The 22,027-nt window shown below is 40.2% G+C and overlaps 1 protein-coding gene across 2 annotated transcripts in view; it reads right to left on the bottom strand.

Moving 5' to 3' along the window:
* The window catches only part of rxfp2a (relaxin family peptide receptor 2a), a 40,639-nt gene extending 25,559 nt beyond the window's left edge, over positions 1-15,080 (bottom strand). For both annotated transcript variants that reach the window (XM_062407033.1, XM_062407034.1), the window contains exons 1-4: positions 14,746-15,080; positions 9,529-9,675; positions 3,896-3,979; positions 2,942-3,047 (exon numbers count right to left, since the gene is read on the bottom strand). In XM_062407033.1, coding sequence (XP_062263017.1) covers positions 2,942-3,047; positions 3,896-3,979; positions 9,529-9,675; positions 14,746-14,830 — 422 coding nt within the window. In that variant the 5' untranslated portion in view covers positions 14,831-15,080. The remainder of the gene's footprint in view (positions 1-2,941; positions 3,048-3,895; positions 3,980-9,528; positions 9,676-14,745) is intronic.
* Positions 15,081-22,027: the final 6,947 nt, after the last annotated feature.

Here is a 22,027-nt window from a genome sequence, read left to right as displayed (position 1 = left end):
ACCCAGACAAGTGTAAGCTAAGTGGAGCTGAAATGAAAACGTGCAGCACCTTTGATTAACTATTGTTAATTTACAGTAAAAAAAGTCCCTTCATCGTTATCATCCATTTGACCTACTTGAGGGAACACTTAAAGTTCAAGGACTTGTTCGACAATCATCCAAAAACAGGCGTGGGAAAATCGATGCAGCTCGGGCGGAGGTATCCTGACTTTTAGTCCCCGGGGAGAGCAGAAGAAAACCTCTCAGGCTTTCCTGCTAAAACCGGTCCTCTCCAAGCTCAAGCTGAGATGAGCCCTGTGTCTTGGTGGTTGTCAGACCTGACACAGCTCCTCCAGGGAGAGCCTCAGGGTGACTTCACAGATTCTATTCCAAAATCTGTGAAGGTTTCTCTTGGAAAACCTCCAGATTTTTGTGAAAACAACACAAACAAAGTCCAGCAGAAACACTCATCTGACCGATCACAGTCGCAGGTCAATTTAATTTGTAACAGAGATTGTTTTTTTAAGAGTTGGTTAAAACTACTTTGGTGATTCCAATAACATCTCAAACTGTGTTTTGGTTAGAAGTGGATTAAGCGTCATATTATAATCTTGAATAAATATCTAAACCAGGTTTAACTGTCATCAGTAAGGACAAGTGATTGATTTTATAAATAATAAGCAGCCTCTGCAGAGAAGGGAGAAGGGAACAGTCCTGACTGTTACTGGACCTTGAACAATGATTGCAAACAGATGCAGAAATGGTTTTAGTTTTTAAGAAGATGAAGACATGAACGCATTTATATCATCAACCAGAGTGACTGCCTGGAGACAAACAGGAACAAACCTGAAAAATGACCTTTCTCAAGCATCACAGTTCAAGACAAATTCTCTCAGTTTTTAATAGGAATATGCTAATGATCACCCGATTTATATACCTCTTGGGAAAACTGAAATTTCATTCAAAGGTCGAGGATGTGTTGAGAATTACAGTGAGATCCTGAAGACTCGATTTCCATTCTGGGAAAGTATAGTTTCAGAGGTTAGTCAGTAAGTCAATTGCCCCCGGCACGAAGTAAAAAAACAGTAAAGTCCCCAAAGATCCTCTCGTTTGCTTGTTATTGTTATTGTTAAAGGCTGTTGTGGCTTGTTCTGGCTTGTTGTGGTCGGCTGCGGACGAAGAGACGGAGTCGGACAAGTTGTTGGCTGCTCTGGAGCTTTGAGGGACCGATAACTCACCCCAGAGGGAAAAGAACAAAACAAGGGAGATCGCAAGGTTGTTTTGATGAATGGCCGCTCCACCACACCACACTATATGATCATTTCAGACTGGATTCAGTAAATAGTACATCAACTGATTATAAGCCAGTTTTTTGTGAGTAATGCATCTCTAATTAGGGAAATCGTTCAATATTTAGAAGGTCAATGGGTAATCTGGGACATCTTTATTGTTTTTTGTAACAGAGGGATCAATAGTGTGAGGTGATGATTCAATTAAGCTATTAGGCCTCCAACTAAAATTACTTAACTCATCAGAAAAAGCAGCTGAACCCACTAAATAAAAGCAGTTAATGAGACAATAAATAAAACCGCAGCAAACAGAAGCATCACGTAACAAAGGAGACAGTATAATAGATTTAGGAGTGAAACCAGAATCACGAATATTGTGGAAACTGGAGACAAAAAGAGTGAGTTGATGTTTGACATTTTACGTAATACTGCGGTTTGATTTCTTGCTAAGACATGAGGGAACAGAAAGAAAATTACATTTAAGAACGTTATCCTGGTAAATTTGACTTTAGGAAAAATGTTCCATACTTACCTTTAAATGATATAAACTACATTACATTAGGCATTTGGGAAAACGTATACAGATTAAATTTCACATTCAATCACTGGAGTTTGCCTTGCAGGGAAATTAAAGTGGTTTAATGTAATATAGCAAAGTTGGATTTTATGACTGATCAACTTGGTTCCTGGTAATATTTTGAGGAAATGTACATTAAGAGAGAATTTAATCTCATTGATGAGATGTGTTTTTAGTGAATAGCATAAAAACTGGAGAAGGAGGACTTGTCTGAATGTCTCAAAAGCGCAAAAATCCACCATTTACCGGCTGTGATATAACGCGTCTGCTTTGTTGAAATCAAACACAATGTCAGGTGGCAGCCGGCTTTGCAGTAAGGTTGAATGATTCCTATAAAAGAGAGTGTTGGCAAAAAGCCTAACAAAAAAACAACAGTATATTTTTTGCTGTGTTCGAATTCTGTCTCTGAGGATTCCCCTGCTGGTGAAGGGGGCTCAGAGACAGGTGGGTTTCCATAGAGACGTGTTCCCTGAGGTTTGATCCAGCAGCCGGTCCCCCCCCCAAAATAAAAACCAGACCTGCTGAGTGCTGCAGCAGCCGAGACAGTGACTGGCAGCGTTTGTGATGTTTGCTGCATCTTCAGCAGATATCTCAAACAAGACCAGGAAGGCACATGCTGACTTTACTTTTAATCATCTGAAAGCAATTGCTTGTTTTTTTGTTGCATTTGTTAATACCGTCAAGCCTCTTTAAATAAATGCACAATTTGGTAACAATAATTACACTTAGGTCAAAAGCATGATGGTGAAAAGAGCTGAAAAGAGCAGTGAGCAACCAAAGGACAAAGGAAATTGACATTTATTTGATAAGAGTCATTGTTATTCAATTTTCTTTGCCCTTTTCAGATCATTCCTCTGCTCAGCAAGTCCAGCTGTTAATAAATCATTCACTATCAGAAAATACTTTTACATATCGGTGAGTTCCGCTTGACTTGACTTGTTCCTCTGCCTCTTTCTATATCTTCCAGAATCTGAAGAAGAATCTGCAATGTCTACCTTAATGCTGAGGACCTGAAGGGAATAAAGACTGTGATGACAGTCAGAGGCACAAACACACATGTTTGTCCACAGAATCTTGACAATTGGATGACACTTACAGCCAGGTCACATTTGGAGAGAGGGCTGGGACGTCCTTCAGGTTGACCTCCACACACTCCACATCTGTCTGTATGCAGTCACAACTCTCTGGGTACTCCTGCAGAACTACACACACAAACACACACAGATATTAAGAACATGAATTTGTTATTCTTTCTCAGAAAATAACAAACATTTCAGTATATTTTATTGTGCAATATCTAAAACTCTTAATCCTTCACTTTAAATAAACTTTACCTGTTTAGGAACTTATGCTTTAATACTTAGTACAAAAAAAAACATTTAATACTACTTCTTATTTATTTTATGCTTCTGATCTGTAGGATCATGCTTTTTATATTTCTGTAGAGCACATTGAATAACCTTTGTATATTCAAATGAACTATATCAATACATTTGCCTTGCCTATAGTGTAACATAGTGTAGATAGCAATGTGCAACACAGTGTAGCATAAAGTACTGTACAGTATATTATAGAATGGTACAGTGTAGTATGGTATCATATAGTATAGTATGGCTTTGTATAGCATAGTATAGTACAATATAGTATAGTATCATATAGTATAGTAAAAAACAGTACATTATAGTATAGTACGGTTTAGTACAGTGCAGTATAGTAACACACAGTATAGTATCAAGTAGTATTGTGTAGTAGATAGTTAAGTATAGTGTAGCATAGTATAATATTGTACAGTTATAGTGTCATGTAGTATAGTATAGAGCAATAATTGTAGTATAGTGTAATATAGTATAGTATAGTATACTATAGTTTAGTATACTATAGTATTGTATAGTACAGTACAGCTTAGTAGAGGGTAGAATAGATTCGTATAGGAAAGTACAAGATATGGTAATTTAGAAATGGATAAATGGATCATGAACGTACACAAATGATCAATTGTAAGGGATCAATTAAAATACACACATTGAGACACACTGATATAAACACTTACAACACTCATTGAGGAAGTACTGGTCCACAGGACTGGCATTCTGTAGTGTTGGACCAAACAAGTCAGCCCAGCCGATGTTGTCTCCTGCAAAGACAAACAAGGAGCCACAGTGAGGTGTGCACAACAGATAAAACCCAGAGAGGGACGGAGCTGGGTGGTGTTGACTCCGGATGGTGTACAATGTAAGTACAGTACAGGAAGAGATACAGCTGATAATGATCAGCAGCAGCACAGGGACCCTACTCTGTCAACTCACTGCAGCACTGAACGACCTATCTCTGCTCCTTGAATCGTGTTATCTCTTCTTGTTTTAGACCGTGCAGAGATTGAATTCAGCTACACTTAAGAAGACTTGACAGACCCCAACAGTTTAAACCCTGCAGGGACTTGGTTCTATTGTATATATTACTGAAGGTAATCTAATCTGGCTGTTGTTAGATCAGTGCGCTCCGGGCTACTGGAACGTCAACTGTGAAATGTCATCAACACACAACTCTACACTTTAAAAGGTTTCTCTTAACAACTGCCACACAATTACACCACAGTTAGGTCATAACTTACTTGACTTACAGCTGCTGTTATAATTCGCATACTAGTGTCGATGAATCAATGCAATCCAATCATCACTTTAAGTATTAACATTTTCTACCTTTGTAAATAAATTATGATTATTTTATTATTTTATTTTATTATATATATTTTTTGCCAATGTAACGTGATGCTTGTAACACAGCAATCGTAGACTATATAACAAGATGGATGACATCAAAGCTCCCCAAACATGATGCTGAATCACCTTGATCATCCCCTGGTGGCTGACTGCAGTATAGGTCACAAACCCTGCCTCCTCCCTGTCACTGGATGGGACATGGAGCAAACCATAAGCTGTATTTAAATATTGACGGCATGACAGCTCCTCGTAAGGGAAGCCAAAACGTCTCCATTTCCCCCTGGTGGTTGGCTGCTGTATAAGTGATAAGACCCGACTCCCCCGTGTTAGTAAGCACATACCAAATGAATTTAACTCAAATATAGATTCAGCCCGTTCAGTTGGTTCTTATCACACCGTTGGTTCATATTAGTATTCGTCTGCACCGTCTGATCAGCTCAAGATGTTTAACGAAAAACAGACTTTGCTTATCTGCCATAAGACTGAGCCAGCTGTCAAACATGCCAACACATTCTATTTTCTGTTATCACCCAAAAAATAACTTCTCTAAAGAAATCACACATGTCAACTGTGAGATTGGATTACACACTGTGAAATGGACCCACGGCAAATTCTGTTGGGACTGAACAAAAGGCCCAACAGTGGATATGAGATGATGCAGTTGTGCGTGTGAGAAGCCGTCTAACAAGTCACATAACATACTTCACAAAAATGAATCCTACCCTCACCCAAGCTAAGAGTGGACACTCAGCAGCTTGACTTGGCCTCAGATCTACGTCACATCATATCTGTCAGTTTTGTCTAGATGCCAGAGTCTGCTCAGCTTCACACATCTGTCCTTCCCTTTCAATTACCCTCACCCGCTCCACTTGCACATATACGTTTTTTTGACATCGCTCACGGCCCAACACACAATCGGCAAAGACTGAAGACTCCCTGTAAGATTTTCTTACCATTGTCATCCTCGCTCAGGTCTCTGGAGAACTGAGCAGTGGGGTGAGATCAGGGTTAAGCTGCTTTATAAGTTCTATAAACTCCTTTTTCCCCCTCAGCCTGAACAAATGAAAATAATGGACTTCACTACAAATGTGAAAAGCCGCCAACATCATTGTCATTGTGAGTGTTGTTTTGAGTAATACGATGCTCAACTGGAGCACACATGCATCTTATCCGTTTGATTTGTGTCTGCTTCTTTTGTCTCTGTTGTCACTCACACATGCACGCAGATCGCACAGGGAAAACCTGTTCCTTTTGTTTCTTCTGTGGCACCCAAATATCTATATTCATCTCACTGACAGGCTTCAAGGTTTCCTCTCATGCATAAAGATCATAGCTCCACCTGGAAGACTGAACTCGACAAACCTCACAGAAAAAGCTCCAGACATCGGCTGTATCTGCATCTGCACATATAGATTAAACATCAGAGCTCCTGCATCTCATAAGAGACCCCTTGGCAGAAAAGTGGTATTCAGCAGATGTAGCAGCGAGCGGCTCTGCAGCTCCACAGCAGACGACTCACTTTATCACAGGACAGAACGTAACATTGCCTGAGGTGCATGCACATCAATATCTGATCAATATGTTGCAACAGATTTGTCATTATCTGTGTTTATAATGGATGATAAATCACAGGACATTTTAAATCTATGGAAGTTAAAAGGTGCCGGAGACATTTCACTAGCAGCATGTGGGGACACGTATCAGAGCTCAGGTGCACAGCTGCAAATTTCACACACGCACAGAAATGTTTCCCCTTAATAAGCGTTATTGTTTTTTTTAATCAAAATCCATAAATTATTCCCTTGGAAAAACCGTGAGAATGTTGAAAAAATGCTTGCAGTGCAATGTTGAAGATCTGCACCAAAATTGAATGGCTTCTTCTATGGCCCTTCTCTCCTTCTACCAAGTTTGGTGGTTATCCGTTCAGTTGTTTGTTTGTGTAATCTTGCTTACAAACAAACAAATAAACAAACAACCAGGGGGAGAACAAAGCCTGCTGTCAGATGTAATAAAGTCAAAAAGAAATTTTCAATAAATAAAAAACTGCTCTATTTTTCAATCCCCTTTTGACTATGAACTTACAATCACGTGCTGGTAGTTTGCAGTTGTGTTAACAACATTCCAGCTGTAAACTTTAAGATGTTCAGCATCTCAACTTTCACCATCGGAACAATGAAGAAAAGAGATCTGAAAAGAGGAGGCTGGTGCTTGTTGTTTTAGGGTTTTTCCCGACCCCGCAGATCCTTGCTGAACAGCGTGACGGTGATGATGGCAGAGAGGAGAAGTAATACAACACAGAAGGTGTTTCTGGTTACTGGCATGAAGGCCCAACCACAGTTAGAATAAGATCAATTTGTGCTACTACTTGATCCTCCTCCTCCCCCCAACCCCTTCCAAAAAATTGGATAACCCTGAAGAAACATTTTTTGGGGGGAAAAGATAGTATAAATAGATTAAATAAAAGAAAAGATTAAATATTCAATCAGCCTAGTCTGCTGTCAGTGTGTGTCTATGTTATTGCCCAATCATACAGTTGGCAGAGAAATTAGTTGATAGAGAATATAGAAAGTGGTGAGGAGGTTTTTTCCAGTTGCTCACAATCCTGAGCTCCTTTCAGACTTAAACTGAACTGTGGACATTCTGAAGAAATGATCTGGAGGGGCTGTATGTCCGAGCCAACGTGTGCCAGTCAAACATTCACCAGAGCTTTGCCTGCCAGCCCCCTAGTAAAAAGTGTGGAAATTGATCTGCTGAGCCAAGATGAGAATGCTTGCATGAAATTATACAGCAAGAGAAAGTCTGTGCTGAAAAAAATCCTAAACATGTCAGGATGAAAGATGTTGACGAGGAAGAAACAGCAGAAGATGTTAACTTGAGAACATTGTGACGCTGGTGTCAATTTGCTGTAAACAAAAACATGTGACGGCAGAATTTAAACGCCATGTCCTGCCTCCCGCATGCTCTACAGGCTTCACCCCTCGGAACACTCTGACATTTTCCTGATGTTGTGAAAGCTTCTGACCCAAACAACCTCAATCTCTTCTTCATATATGAAAGATAAACTTCTGAGAAGTCACAAGGGAGCAGGTGGAGTCATAACAGAGTCGGTAAGGCGGGGAACAATTGGGGCCGCGAGCTGAGAGGGTGCCCCCTGAGAACGGCTGATTACGTTTATCCACAACTCCCACAACTTTGTGAGACCATCTTAAATTGGAAGGTTCGTTATTTTCGAGATTTGGTTGAGGACTAGAACATCTACGTGTGTTTGTAAGATGTGTCCAGGATTTTGCTTTATACTTTACTACTTTATTTACGGGTTTGCACAGCATGTACTTTGTTGACAATTTCAAATAAATAATCGTTTGAAGATTGGAATGATGTGGTTTGGTATTATATGGTGGGGGGGGGGGGTTGTTGGTTTGATGTCCCTTTTATTTAGGGGCCTTTAAAGTTCATCAGATGCTCCTGTGGAGAGCAGCTCGATGGGGCTGCTCTGGTGTTTTTACGAAAAATAACTGTTTGTGCATGTGTCACATAAAATATTGCTCAACTTTGGGAACAGAGTCCTATAATAATTACTTTCGGTGCTCTGGCATAAATTATTTAATCACATGTTTCAAACAATAAAAAAAACAGCCTTTAAATTTCATTATGAATATGAAGTTATAGTTGCTTTTGTTACTTTAAGTAGAAATTTAGTGGAATTTCTTAGAAATACTGAGGCTGGTGAAAGTTCCTTTCCTCTACTAGGGGACACACACACACACACACACACACGTACACACACACGTACACACGCACGCACAATCCCCTCCAGTTGCTGAATCCACAGAGCGTCCCCATGTCTTTGATTAGGCCCAATGGAAGTCATCCTGTGTTCTTGATCTTGTTTAACATGATTTTACGCTTAAAGCTGCGTCATCACATTCTCTGGATTCCACACATGAGCTTATAGTAAAGTACACGTCCAGAATTCTGTGTCATTTTGGATTAGTTCTCATCACTCTAAATGAAGATTCAGGTTAGTTCATGCGAGACACGGAGTCATTCGCTCAGCTTATGAACTCGCTACCGAGGCTCCAATCCCCGATCGCTACTGCATCGACTCCCCTTCCCAACATGCCAGCGTCGGTATCTCCAGGATATTTTGGCCTCATAACTGGATGATGGGAGGATGTGGAGACAGTTTGTGTTTGCCAGTGAAGGCCTCATTAATTAGCTGATGAAAGTCGTTCAACAAGTTTCAGCATCTTTGAAAGAGGTTTTTCTTCTTCTCGAGGTTGTAAATAAGCCAGACTTTATGTTTCAGTCTTTGGCAAGGGTTTCAAAATGATGTCTCAAACTTTATGGCCGACGGTTGCTATTACACCTAGATGCCAAATCACTTGCAAAGTTATTGCTTTTATGTTTTTTGAGCGACTGCCCAAGTTTTTCATAGGGGTCATGATTTTGCACGGTCACTCCGTGGTAGTTCAGTTTATTAGTAACTTGTAAAAAACTCCGCTTTACTGTTATGATGTTGGTTTGGACTTGACGCCATGTTGGCTCGGAACTGGCTTGAGTTACGGTTTCTCTCCTTTGGTGGATATGTCAGAGCTTTTTCCCAACAGACGTGGCTATATAAAGCCTTATAAAGGAAAATAAAGTCTGCAATTACCCCTCAACCTGACATTTATATGCTCTAAATTGAAAATGAGAACTTATATTGAGAACTTACATTTTTCACACTATCCTCTGACCACCTCCCCTTCTTTTTCTCTTGTTGTTGTAATTATTAGTATTATTTGTGTGTCAGAGAGAACAAATATATTTAATTCTTTTAGAGAAAAACGATAAACAAGAACTCATCCTGTGAAATTATTCCGTAGAGGCAGATTATTTTCGTATTGCGCCCAGTCTCAGATGAGCATGTTTGCCTTCCACCACTGTCCCAGTTTACATTACACACGTTACTTCCACTTACCACAGCGTCGCTCGTCCGCTCCGTTGGGACAGTCTTTGTGACCGTTACACTGCAACACCTGAGGGAGACACTCACTCAGGTTCCCACATGGAAACTGGCCAAGGGGGCATCTGTCCTCCCCCTCCACCCTGCTGCTGGCCACCAGAGCTGAGGAAGAGATGAAGGAGAAAGAGTGAGATTACAGACACGGTTTTTACCCCCCTGTTAGAAATCAGAGAACAATGTGTGACTCCATAACAAGCTCATCTAGCACAGACAGAAATAAGGAATAAATATACACAGACAAATGCACTAAAATGTATACCTCACTGGAAGTGTGATATCTTAGGTTGTTTGTTTTAAAACCTGGCAGGATATTGGTTTATTTGCAATTACTGTATTTTCATCAGCATATGAATTTACATTGTAACGTTCTTTCTTTTGTTTAAACGTTGTGATCGTTGATTAATTATCCGCATGAAGGGACTACTATTTCATCTTTGATATTTCACGTTTGAAAAGCATTGAACTTGATGCAAAATGGCCACAATGAGAGGCAAAGGGACCAAAAAGAGACACACAACCACTAGAAGAGGTTCAAAAGGGACATAGAAAGGGTCATAAACTGGCAGCTCTTTCAGTCTGGGTATAGTAGAAAAGATGGGGGGCCTTTTATTATGTTTTTGCCAAGGGGTCCATTTCCTCATAATCAATCAATTTGGCTCTATGCAAAAGAAGTATGGCTGCACAGAGACTATATAAATGTTTCCCATGAATTTTTCAAGATTCATAATTCATTGACGCTTCAAAAGACACGAGTCAGCCAAAACACTCCAGCCTGGCGACTTTCCTCAGTAAGTTTAGATTAGCCCGTCACGGTTTTTGGCCTGTAAAACAAGCCCTGGAAACAAATCCCTCTTTATCGCCCGCCGGCCAACACATAGGCGCCGCTCATATCTGCAAGGGACACATGCAGCGTTACTCCGATCCCTCGCTGTTGCCACTTAGCAAACACAGACCTAAGAGCTGTTCGTTGTACCTCTTGTTTTTTTTGCAGATTACTGGTGTAAACAGGAAAAAATACAATTTTAACTGAAAAGAGCAAAGACGATGGTGTGAACAAGCTTGTTCATGTAAGAGAGTTCCACTGGATCAAATTACTACCTAGCTGCTTATTATCACAAACCATTTGAAAGGTTGTTGGATACAAGTTGACTGGTTCATATCTTTGATTTGTAGAAATATGTTTTTATACTATGACCTGAATGTTTATCTAGGTTTTGATTATATTATGTTAGGATTCTTACATCAATATATAAATATATACAACGCAAAGCTCCATAAACACTAACAATGTTTCTATATGACAGCACCTCCAGTTTCTAGAACCAAAAAAAGCTTCAATTTTATAAGAAGGAAGAAGTTAAATCTTATTTAAACTATGACAGTGACAGATTGATGCAAGAAAACATGGAGACACTGAGGGCATCGTGATGCATCAGTGTCTGGACGCTGAGTCACCTCTCATCTAGCCTCAGGGGAAACCTAACGTCCTAAAGTTAAGTGTTTTCGTTGAATAAAGTTTGAAAATGCTGGCTCTGCATTTGTGGCCCAAGGGGAACATCGGGTCGTCCACTATCCAGAAGGTTGGTGGTTTGAACCGCGGCTCCTCACAGTCCATGTATATAAACAAATTTCCAATGACAAATTTCCCATCTACACATGACACTTACTGGTCAAATCGAAAACCAGAGCTCTAGGTTTTTCTGATTATGAAAAATAAATTATTAGAATAAAAGATCATTATCTTGTAGATGTGTGTGTGTGTACTGTACACACATTTTTTTTCAATGTGCAGTATGTACATTTGGAGTTTTGCAAAAGTTGAAATCTTTGCAGTTTGTGAGGTGATGCTCACTTTGACAGATAGTCCTGGAATGTGTGAACGTACACTCGAGACCCAACATCAGCACTGCGCCCTCATGGAAAATGTTTTATTTTGAACTCAGCGTGATGGAGAGAGTGATAGACAAGGATAAATGTGTTGGAACATGTGGTGTGGAGCTTATGGACGGTGTGAGTAGACAAATGAATAGTTCAGCACAAACAGGGCCATAATGTGGATAAAAAAACAAATCTCTCACTGGAGGGCTCACGCGCTGAATGAAAATAAGCCTGAGACAAATGAAGCTTCGGTGAACACGTTTCACAGATATCACTCTGCCCATGTGAGTGTTAAAACTTCAGATGCCATTTTTCGTCCATTGCAGGTGGAACGTCTCCTGCATTTACGTGAAGTCCAACATTGACAGAATGACAAACTCCCCTCTCTGCAGCCTGCTCGACCTGAACCTTACGGGTGACTGAGGGACTTAAGAGCCACTTCCACAGCCTCCGGTTCTTATTACAAACCAACTGTTAAAGCTGGGCAAGAAAAACCGAGATTAATCCTGACAGATTTTGAAACCGTGGTGCCGAGATGCTGCGTACACAATGTTTGAATCAGTGGAGCAGTCAGTAGAGTGTCCTCCCAGATGTAAAGAGTAGATTCAGGCTGAGTCTCATCGGACTGTTCGCTGCCTCCGAGGGTGACACACACCTTGACACATTGAGACTGGAGCCAAGAGGACATGCAGACTGACATCACGCCAGCCTCTGTCCAACCCCCCCGACCTCATGGGACAGAAGATGCTTAATAATAACTTAATGGGTCAGGTCGAAGCTTTTACATTCTCTTATTCTTCTCTTTAATAGCTGTTAAGCCTGGATTTATCTATTGTGTCCCAGTCCATTTTCACCATCTGTCAGTCACTCTTTGTTCATTGGACTTGTATGAAGGGTTTGATTGATTGATTAACTGATTGATTTAGGCATTGCTTCAAATCTATATCTTGAAAAACTATTTAAAATGATTTAATTAAATCTAGTGGTTTTGTGAAATTATTTTGTGTCTTTATTTATCAATCGATCAATATATATATAACCAGGCTTAACGGCTATAAAACAGAAGAAAAGGCGGATCGTTCTGGTTCATAGGTTAAATAAAAGTATTTGTGACGGAGGTATCAGATGCAAGTAACCTGAACTCAATTTAACCAACAGTTAACCAGTGTTAACACTTTAAAATAAATTGAATGGAACTTCTCCTTCTGTTCTTAGTCAGCTCTGCTGCAGCAGAACTTTGTAAATCGTTGTCATAAGAATCCATTGTTTTACCCAAAAGGAAAGTGCATGCACTGAGTTTTCAATAAAGGAGAAGATTAGTCTATCTGTGCTGCGTATAGACACAGAAAAGACCTAAACTAAAAATGCTGTTTTTATCATGTGCCTCAAGATTAAAATCAGAGTCATCGGATGGCATGTGGTAGAGAGCTCCGCCATCGCACAACAGCTCCCGCAAATCCAATCAAGATGCACCAAATTGCTCTCACTCCTAGATACCAGTCCTCGTGGTATTTTTTAAGATCACTGGAAAAGGTGCCCTTCAGGCTCAAGGTGAGCTGCAGTGTCCTTGAAGCCAGTTTGTCTCTGATCCTATGTGTTTCTGTTTTTTGTTTTTTTTATATGTGTCCATCATTTAAATCATTAATTTTAATCAAATCACAAGCAAAGAGCTATCTTTAAATTACCATATAAAAGGTAAATTATGAAGATGATTTTGAAATGAGGAGGCGAATGAAGATTGTGTATCGACATTATTCATTATTATAATAACAGTCGACAATAATCACCTGGAGACAACCAATCACAATCTCTGTGGTAATGAGCCCTGATCCTCTGTCACTCACCCCCTCTCCCTGAGGACAGAGAGGACCTGATCTGACAGTGACGACACGCAGTGAATACATCATCTCACATGCTTGGGAAAGAGATTAACTGGTTTAACGCTGGGAGCCTCCCCAGTCATTCCCTTTACTTCGACGGGCTGCAGAAACTGTCACAGTATTTAGAACAGATTTGCTCCATCACTGACATTGATAAGTGGATAGAGTACTAACGTTTTTCCAAGTGTTACTCTGCGTCAAGGTGACCTGTTGCGATTCGCTTCTCAAACAGCAGAATATGACGCCTGGAAATGAATTGTGTTAAAGATATAACTGAGGCGTCGAGAGGCATCGATCACAGCATGAGAGTCATTTTATTCTTTCTGATTCTTTTTTGTTCTGTTGTATTGATTTGACTCGGTTTATCTTATATTTAGCAGTTTGTTTTTCAGGACAGTTATCAGATTTCTGTCTCCTAATACGAATTCTAATAATTTAAATGAATTTATTATCATACCTGCTGAGTGGGTCAATTTTGCACATTGAATACTTTTATTTTTCAATGCATTTTTTCACGCGTTTACTTAAGCCAGAATTTCAGTTGTATAATATCATTGTGTTGCTGTTAATTTGATGTAAACTTATAATTATACATACGTCACAGCTGTGGTTATATAAGAATGTGTTACATTTGACTTAACTGAACAAAATCTTGATCTTTCTGTAAAATCCACATTTTCACATTTTGCTTTAATTTTCTCATTTTGACAAAAGTCCCACCTAATTCCTGAAAGACTCCTCCAGCCTGATTGAACCAGAGTGTGATTGGCTGTAAATTAAAGTGTGAAACAGAGCAGCAGCTGTGCTGTCTGTCCTGTGTATGACTGCGTGTGTGTGTGTGTGCGTGTGTGTGCCAAAGAAATGCTCACACAGAATCTCATCCAGCCACGTATTTGCTGATACAATAGGAGATGACTCACAGGCGCCAGAGGAATTGAACGAAACGCCTGAATAATCTCAGAGGAATACCTAGTTACCCACGGTATCAGAAACGTAATTTAAATGGAACACAATCTCTCGTCTAATTAAAAAGCATTTAACAGTTGATTCTTTCTCCAGGACCGTGGTCAAAGAGTGATTTTCTATTTCATTCCTGCAGCTGAGCAGACGATTCCCAAAAGAAACAAGACTGTTGTCCAACTCAAACCCTCCGGTCGTGTTTGAATGAGGTTTAACCTGCCGAGACCTCAGGTCCTTATTTTCTGCATAGTTCTCTCCTCCACTAATTCACAAATGCAAATATGAGGATGACCCAAAATGATAATCTTGATTCCTTTTGCTTCATCAGTTAATAACGGGCCACATGTTTGCTCTACGGACACTGACCATCACCAATAAAATAACGGAATAAACAATAATTAAAAAAACATATGTGATCAATATCACAGAAAGTCCCTCCTCCACTTTTCATTACCTCTGATCTCAGTGTGGGTCAAGTGGATGAGCAGCATGATGACGGGTACGTCCATCCTCAGCCTCACAAGTTTCCCTGCGCTCATGTCGCTCTGCGTCCGTTCCGCCGCCGCACCTCAACCAAGGATGATGTGTGCCCCCCCCCCCCCCTCCAGGTGACAACAAGCGACACACAAGTCAGCAGCAGCAGTCCCACTCAGTCCTGAGCCTTGGAATAGAACATACCCAACGATTACAAGGCGCTAAACCATCCGATGGATCCGCTGAAGCAGCAGCAGTAGCGTTGAGCCGGTGCGTAAAAACAGCCACATCCTCTCCAAACTGTTCTGTCAGTAGGTCTGTGAAGGACTCCCCCTCCTCCCTCTCTATCCCTGCCTCTCTCTCACATACACGCACGCATGCACGCAAGCATGCAGACACACACACACACAAAGGCACAACAAGGTGCCCAAACACTTCCTCCTCCTCGGTTCTCTCTCTCTCTCTCCTTCTTTCTTTTAATAGATATTTTCATCCTCAGTCTTGTCTCTTTCCCCCCCCGCCACTTTCTCTGTGACTCGCTTGCACAGGCTCAGTCATGTTGCACCGAGCACGACAAAGTGTGAATAAGGGGATAAAAGGGGGAGCTGCATCCACCATCCACCCACCCATCCACCGGTGCAAGATGTGCAGGAGTATTGTGTCTGCTGGACCACAGGACGGACGCCTCAGCTCAGCTCCAGGAGGAAGACACCGGGACTCGGAGCTGTTGTGTCTCGAAATCAAGCTGCAGCAACTACATGGGGTGCTTTAGAAATAAGACGTCAAGCAGAAGGAAGAGGAGTATACTGTGATTTTGTTGGAAATTAATTATTTGCGTTAAATGAGACGATTGATATCAATGTTATTTAAGTCTGTGTCCGTTCAAGGAAGCTGCAGCATAGATATTGCTCACTAAAGAACTATAAACACATGGAAACAGTCAGTCTGGTTCTGTTCTGTGTTCGAGGCCTCTCACCCATATGAATTAACAGAACTAACATGAGCAAAACTACAAAAGACCCACAATGGAAACATAATCACAACGGAAGTAAATTGTGAAAACTGTAATGTCTATTTGAGGTGTTACGGTACAGGTGCTCCAAGCACAGGTTCCTGTTTCGTAGCCAAAGGGCCACACTGTTTTAGGAAAAGTTCAAAGTTCTTGTTCATATTCATTGTTTAAATCGTTAGTTTTCAGTAACTTGATGTGATCAAGTCAATAGAGTTCAAGTTCCCTGTAAATGGCAAAAAGTGATTGGGTCAAAGTTGTTAATGCAATTCAAAATTATCTGATTTCCCTATTATTGAGGTTCGTATATGGGTGAGATGTGATTTCACAAGTGCCTGCAGAGACATTTTTGCAAACCGATAAGAATAATTAATAATCTGATTCACAACGTCTGATGAATGAGCAAATTTTCAAATGCTTTCAAATGCTCCTTCAGCTCCTCAAAAATTAAATTAATTATGATTAAGAATATTGATAATCAGCAGTTTTATAGGTCAATGTTAGGTCCCTAGGATCAATGCGAGAGACTGGATCGGAGCGGATGGGAGATATGTGTTATTTTGTGGCGTGCACTCATGGGTGTGTCCTCTCACCCAGTGGGTTGATGGGTAATGTTAGAGGGTGTAGCTATATATACTTCCCGTATGGGGAACATGTGCCAGTTCTTCCTTGCTACTGAATAAACGACAGTTAACAGTACCTGCGTCTCTGCCTTTCCTTGTCTTGCCACAATTTACTAATATTGAATCATAGATAGTTTTGGGAAATCCTCCAGGTGGACTTGATCCCTTTCTATTATTAGACATCTGCAGTCAGATTAAATTGGGATCTTGGCAGATGGGAGAGAACCAGCCTTCCTTCTCCAGAGAGGCCAGTCAGGGCACATCGAATCGACCCGCTGCAGCTGCCAGGAACAAGGAGCTGCACTGACCTGACGAAGCACTTCGAACATGACGTGGCAAGAGAGAGATTTAAAAAAATACATGCGTCAGGGTCCCGACATAAATATATCCAGCTATTCCCATAAATATCCACTGAGTTGCCATCCATGTCTGAGAGGTTATAAATCAAACGGATAAATTGTACCTGGAAACTTCGCGAGTTTCCTATTTTCAGACGAACCGAGAGAAATAACATAAAACCACGTCCAGTAAGTGCAGCTCCGCATCGTGATTTGCAGCCGAGCCCATGACACCCTTTTCGGGGGAAATATAGATGAAAGCCCAAGAACCCAGATAAAGTTTTGGTTGAATGGATGATTTATTTGAAATGTCTCTCTGCCCAGCACAGCACAGTTGGAGATAAAGTTGAGGCCAATAACATTTTCAAAAGTAAATTTCAGCCATTAATGCTTTGAAAAACCTGCCAACCTATAACTGGAGACATTTGCTTTTTTAATACTCGCCCATTTATGTCACCATGTTCCTTTTTAGATGAAAAGGGATTAGTACATTTAGTTTTTTTCACGCACCCGCGAACCAATATCTTTTATTTAATCATGGTAGTTACGTCACATTGATTTCGCACATGTTCTACATTTATACCGTCGAGTTAAAAGGGAGAAACAACTCTCAAAACGGGCAGGAGGTCAAAATTAGGAGGGAAACACAGCTGAAACGGCAAAAGGGCTGGAACGCCATAGCTCGGATAGAGTGAGGTCATGTAACGATAACACGAGAGAGCTGGGACATGAGGAGGCGAAGCAGGAAGAGAAAAGAATGAATTGTGATGTTGAGACTTAAATGAATAAAGGTGCTGGTCATTCAAAAACGATAAATCCTCCTCTGGGGAACATGAACCAAAACTGATCATAAGCAGGTTAGTCAACGCATTAAGACCTAGTTTACATGGCTGCCTATACTTCAGCTCCCCTCTATTTTTACAACCTTTGTTTTACAAAAAGAAAATTACTACGAAGGCCTAAACAAGCATACCGGCCCAGTAGGTGGCGATGAATTCTAATTCACTGGGCACGCTAATAAAAAGAAGAACGCTGTGTTCCGAGCGATATGACAATAGACTTGTAATAAGACCCATCAGTGCAAACCAGATGTAGATACATCTCAGATTTCTCCTGCTCAGATTTTGGCTTTCCTGAAATCTCAATGTCAACACGTTTCACAAAGTTCAGGTTTGAAATACGAGGCGTCCTTGTGGCCTGAGCTTGACAAAGTAAAATCTTGACAAAGTGAAAGCTTGACAAAGTAAAAGCTTGACATAAAACTGGATGAGTGATTTAAATCACATTAGAAAATCCATTATAATTTATCAGAGGCAGCTCACATAGGCTCGGAGGCACTGAAAAGAAAACAGAGGAACAACCAAAAGCGGCGGCTGCTTCACACAGAGTGAAAACAGGCACATTAACTTTGCCCGGGATCGGCCACTCGCCATCTGCAGTGGATAACGTTTGGAAGAGCAAACATGTGCAGATACTCTCGTACAGACTAGAGAGGTTCATTGCACTCAAAGGTGTATAATCGAGCAGTTAAAGTTAAAGTTAAAATTAAAAGGACAAACTTTGTTGTACGGATGATTATTCATGTGGAGGCTGTCAGCAGCTGGAGGAGGGAGCCGTTTCATTTTCTGCGTAGATTTGCATTTATCAACGAGCTGAGAACATCACTCGAAACCATTCCGATCACTTATTGTTCACTTCATTTATTATTCATTATCGTGAACAGACGCCTTCTCTCATCCTTTGTCTCATTCTGATTGGGGGAAAACACTTAGTGTACAGATGTAGCAAGGTCAGACTCTGTTATCCGAACAATCGATGTGCAAATACTTATAGTTCATTATCGATTTTACTTCATCATCAGAAAAGTAATGATTGAAACAACTGAGTCTAGATCTTTGACTATGTGCTTATGTTAGTGGGAAGAGTCCTTGAGCTGATAGATAATCAGTCCAAAATAAACAGTAACACAATATTACATTAGGTTTTGATTTACTTCAATATTCCGATTTTCCACTTCGTTTAATTTATCATCTTTTTCAGAAAACTGACTGAAACAAGAAATGTTGCTTAGGGAAATGAGCAAAACCGATTAATTATTAAATATGAAAGTAATGATTAAAAATATGCCAAGAACTTGGAGGATATAATGAGTGAAAGAAGAAAAGCAATAACTTAAACCACTTATTCAAGTTAAGATGATTAAAGAGAAAGTGTAGAGCTTTTAGTTCCATTTTACATCATATAGAATCATTCATGTCAGTCATGTTTCTGTTCATTTAGATTTTGCTGTGGTCCGAGATGTTTGCCACATTCTGACAGAACTCCAGACCAATGTCAGCTGCCGGTATTTATACCATCAAATAACTAACATGAATCAAACTTAGTGCAAAATGTAACAATTGATAATACATCAGTTTGATAGCATCTACTTACAATGAGAGACTTCTCTGAGAAAAATGTAAATATCATGACTTTTTAATTTAGTTCCATCCACTAACATTGAGGAGTCAGGGTTAATAGCCTATTCTGCCTCCAGCCAGCAGGGGGAAATCAAGAGGAATTGACTGTTGTCATGTATCTGTGACAGAATTGTCAAAAGCAAAAAGAATCATGGAGACATGAACTTACTCTTCTTTATCTTTACCCTTTTTAAATAACTTTTTTCCTTTCTATTCAAAAACACAGCGCTTTAATCCTTCAGAAATGTAATTATGGTTAAAATTTATTTGAGTAGTCTGTGCTTGTGAGGACCAATCGCCTTAATGTATCCCTTCATATCAAGCCTTTCACAATATAACCTAAATACCTAGAAAAAACTTTACCTAAACTCAACCTTTAATTTCTTAATCTTCAAACAGACCTTTATGGAACTGGCTTAAATGTCTTACTCTTTAGGTTATAAAATATAAATTTGTCCGTTTGAAGTTAAAGCTCAAAGACACTTTGACACGTACAGAATTGATCAATGAGGGTTTTCTCCTCAAAACAGCTGCCAAGTTTGGAAGTTCGGTACAAAACTTCCTGTGGGACAAATTCAAAACTCAAGAATTTCATGAGGCACTTTTAATTAATGTGAAACTGACAATATGGTCCTTCTGGAGAGTGAGAACAAATATAACACTGCTGAGGGTGTGTGCTCGCCGATGCTTATTGATAGCATGGGAATGTTGGTACGGCTGACATGAAGACATGATCAGGAGGAAACCTATGAGCAGATGTTAATTTATATAGGAACATCTTCCCCACTGAACTTTCTTCAAAGCTTCATGAGGGATGTGGATTTCACTCAAAGATGGTAAGACGCTCAAAATAAAATGTGTCAAATCCCTTCAGAGACTGACACCAGTTTTCTTTACATCCACACTGATATTTGCTTATTAACGTTGAGTGAAATTGGATGGAGGTCAAGGCTATGGGCCTACACCCAGCTCTAGACAACCATCAGACCACACACAGTCAAAACCAAGGGGAGGTGATTGTGTTAGCGCCAATGTGCAGGAGGAGGAAGGCCATTCTTCCACAGAGAATTACAACCTGGAGAGAGAACCAGCTCCAAACTGCCCATCAGCCAAATTGCAATCCAATCCAAAGCAGTGGGGAAGTAAAAAAAAGACACATTCTACAACAGGAACAATTTGAACAAAGCAGATGTTATTTGACGCCGCAGGAATTCAACTGATAACTCGCATTGGTTTAATCATTTTACTTGTTGCAGGGATTATCTCAGCTTGTCCTACGTCACCTTGAATGTTCTACTTAAAACTGGTTCTTCAGCTCTTTACCTGTAAACACCCTTAAGGATGTAGGTTCACTTAATACCAGTAAACCTATAGTATTAAAGACAACATATGGGGCTGTAATAGCAGGACCTTGTTGTTTCCAGTACCAGGGAAAAGATGAGAACTCTCCAGAGACATCCACAAGTTTAAATACTCATCAGATGCCAATATATGCTCTAGAATATGTTGAGGTAGGGTTAGGGTTTTTTGACATGGTGACATTGAAATAAAAAAAAGAGGATATCATATTTTTACAGTCTTCCTCTTCTACTTAACTTTATTGGCCGGTGACAACCAACGTCGAGATGCATTACCACCATCTGCTGTGTGTGCTTCATTGTTCCTGCAGGTACTGCAATACCAGGTCGATGCATGGATTGGACGGAGTGAGATCCTATTCCATCTCCCTGTTCCAGAAAATATGGCCTTGAAATAACCTGCATCCTCTTGTTTCCCCGTTGACTTTGCAGGACAGGACAGGCTTTGCTTTCAGTCTGAGTAGAGGAGTAAAGGGGAACTTCCTACTGATTAACTGCACCATTACATTTGTTGGTTAAGTCAGGACAGAGCTGCATTGAAACTATGCAAAAAAATAAGAAATATTAATATCACATGACGGTGTTAGACATGGACAAGCACTCATAAAAATGAGTAGTATTTTCAAGTCCATTTTAAATAAAGCATGACTTTCATGTTCAAAATCATGGTTTCATTTGGAGACAAATAGATGATAAAGAACCGTGTCCATGTAGGTACCTGGACTAGGTGGGCAGAAAATCAGGAACGAATAGGTGGTGTAATGGTGGGTTCAACAAATCTCTCAGAACACATTGATCCAACAATTCTATGGGTGACTAATGGGAGGTCTGAGTATGTGTCATTGAACAAGAGTTGTGTCTCTCCCTCAGACACACACACACAAAAATTGATTTTATCCGTAGGTCAAGTGTTGAAAATTGCTTTTGTCATTGTAACTTCTCGGGCAAAAATTATTTCCAAAGCCACTTAAAGGTAATTTCAATCATGGACACAACTACAAAGAGCTTGTTGAAGTGTCACTCACAGAGTGTGGAGACGGCAATTTAATTTGACCCTTCTCCTCTGCTCTGATAAAAAAAAACTGTAATTTTTATTTTTTCAGCTTCTCTGCAGCTACGAAAGATGTCCGAAAATGACCAGGGATCGATTTCAATACAAGTTTTCTATTTCAAAAAGACAGGGGTGGACACTCTTAATGGTCAGAATAGCAGTGGGCATGTTTCACTATCATAAAGAGTAGTGTTAACTAAGGTTAATGCAGGTTTTAAAAGTAAAATGTAAAGTAAAAGTAAAACCATTTCTCTCCATGTTTGCACTCGCGACCGACTTTCCTCTGAATCTCCGCCCCGACAGAGCTAAGCTTCCCATCACAATCTGACGGACAGCATCAAAACACATTTTACAGATTGTTTTGTGCTGTGTTGTGGAGTCGTGCTCTTAAAAGATAAATAGAATTTCTCCAGACTGAGATACT

The sequence above is a fragment of the Platichthys flesus genome, chromosome 15, assembly GCF_949316205.1.
Source record: "Platichthys flesus chromosome 15, fPlaFle2.1, whole genome shotgun sequence".
Classification (NCBI taxonomy): Eukaryota; Metazoa; Chordata; class Actinopteri; order Pleuronectiformes; family Pleuronectidae; genus Platichthys; species Platichthys flesus.
The sequence above is the reverse complement of the archived record's forward strand: the minus strand, read 5'-3'. Positions and strand labels throughout refer to the sequence as shown.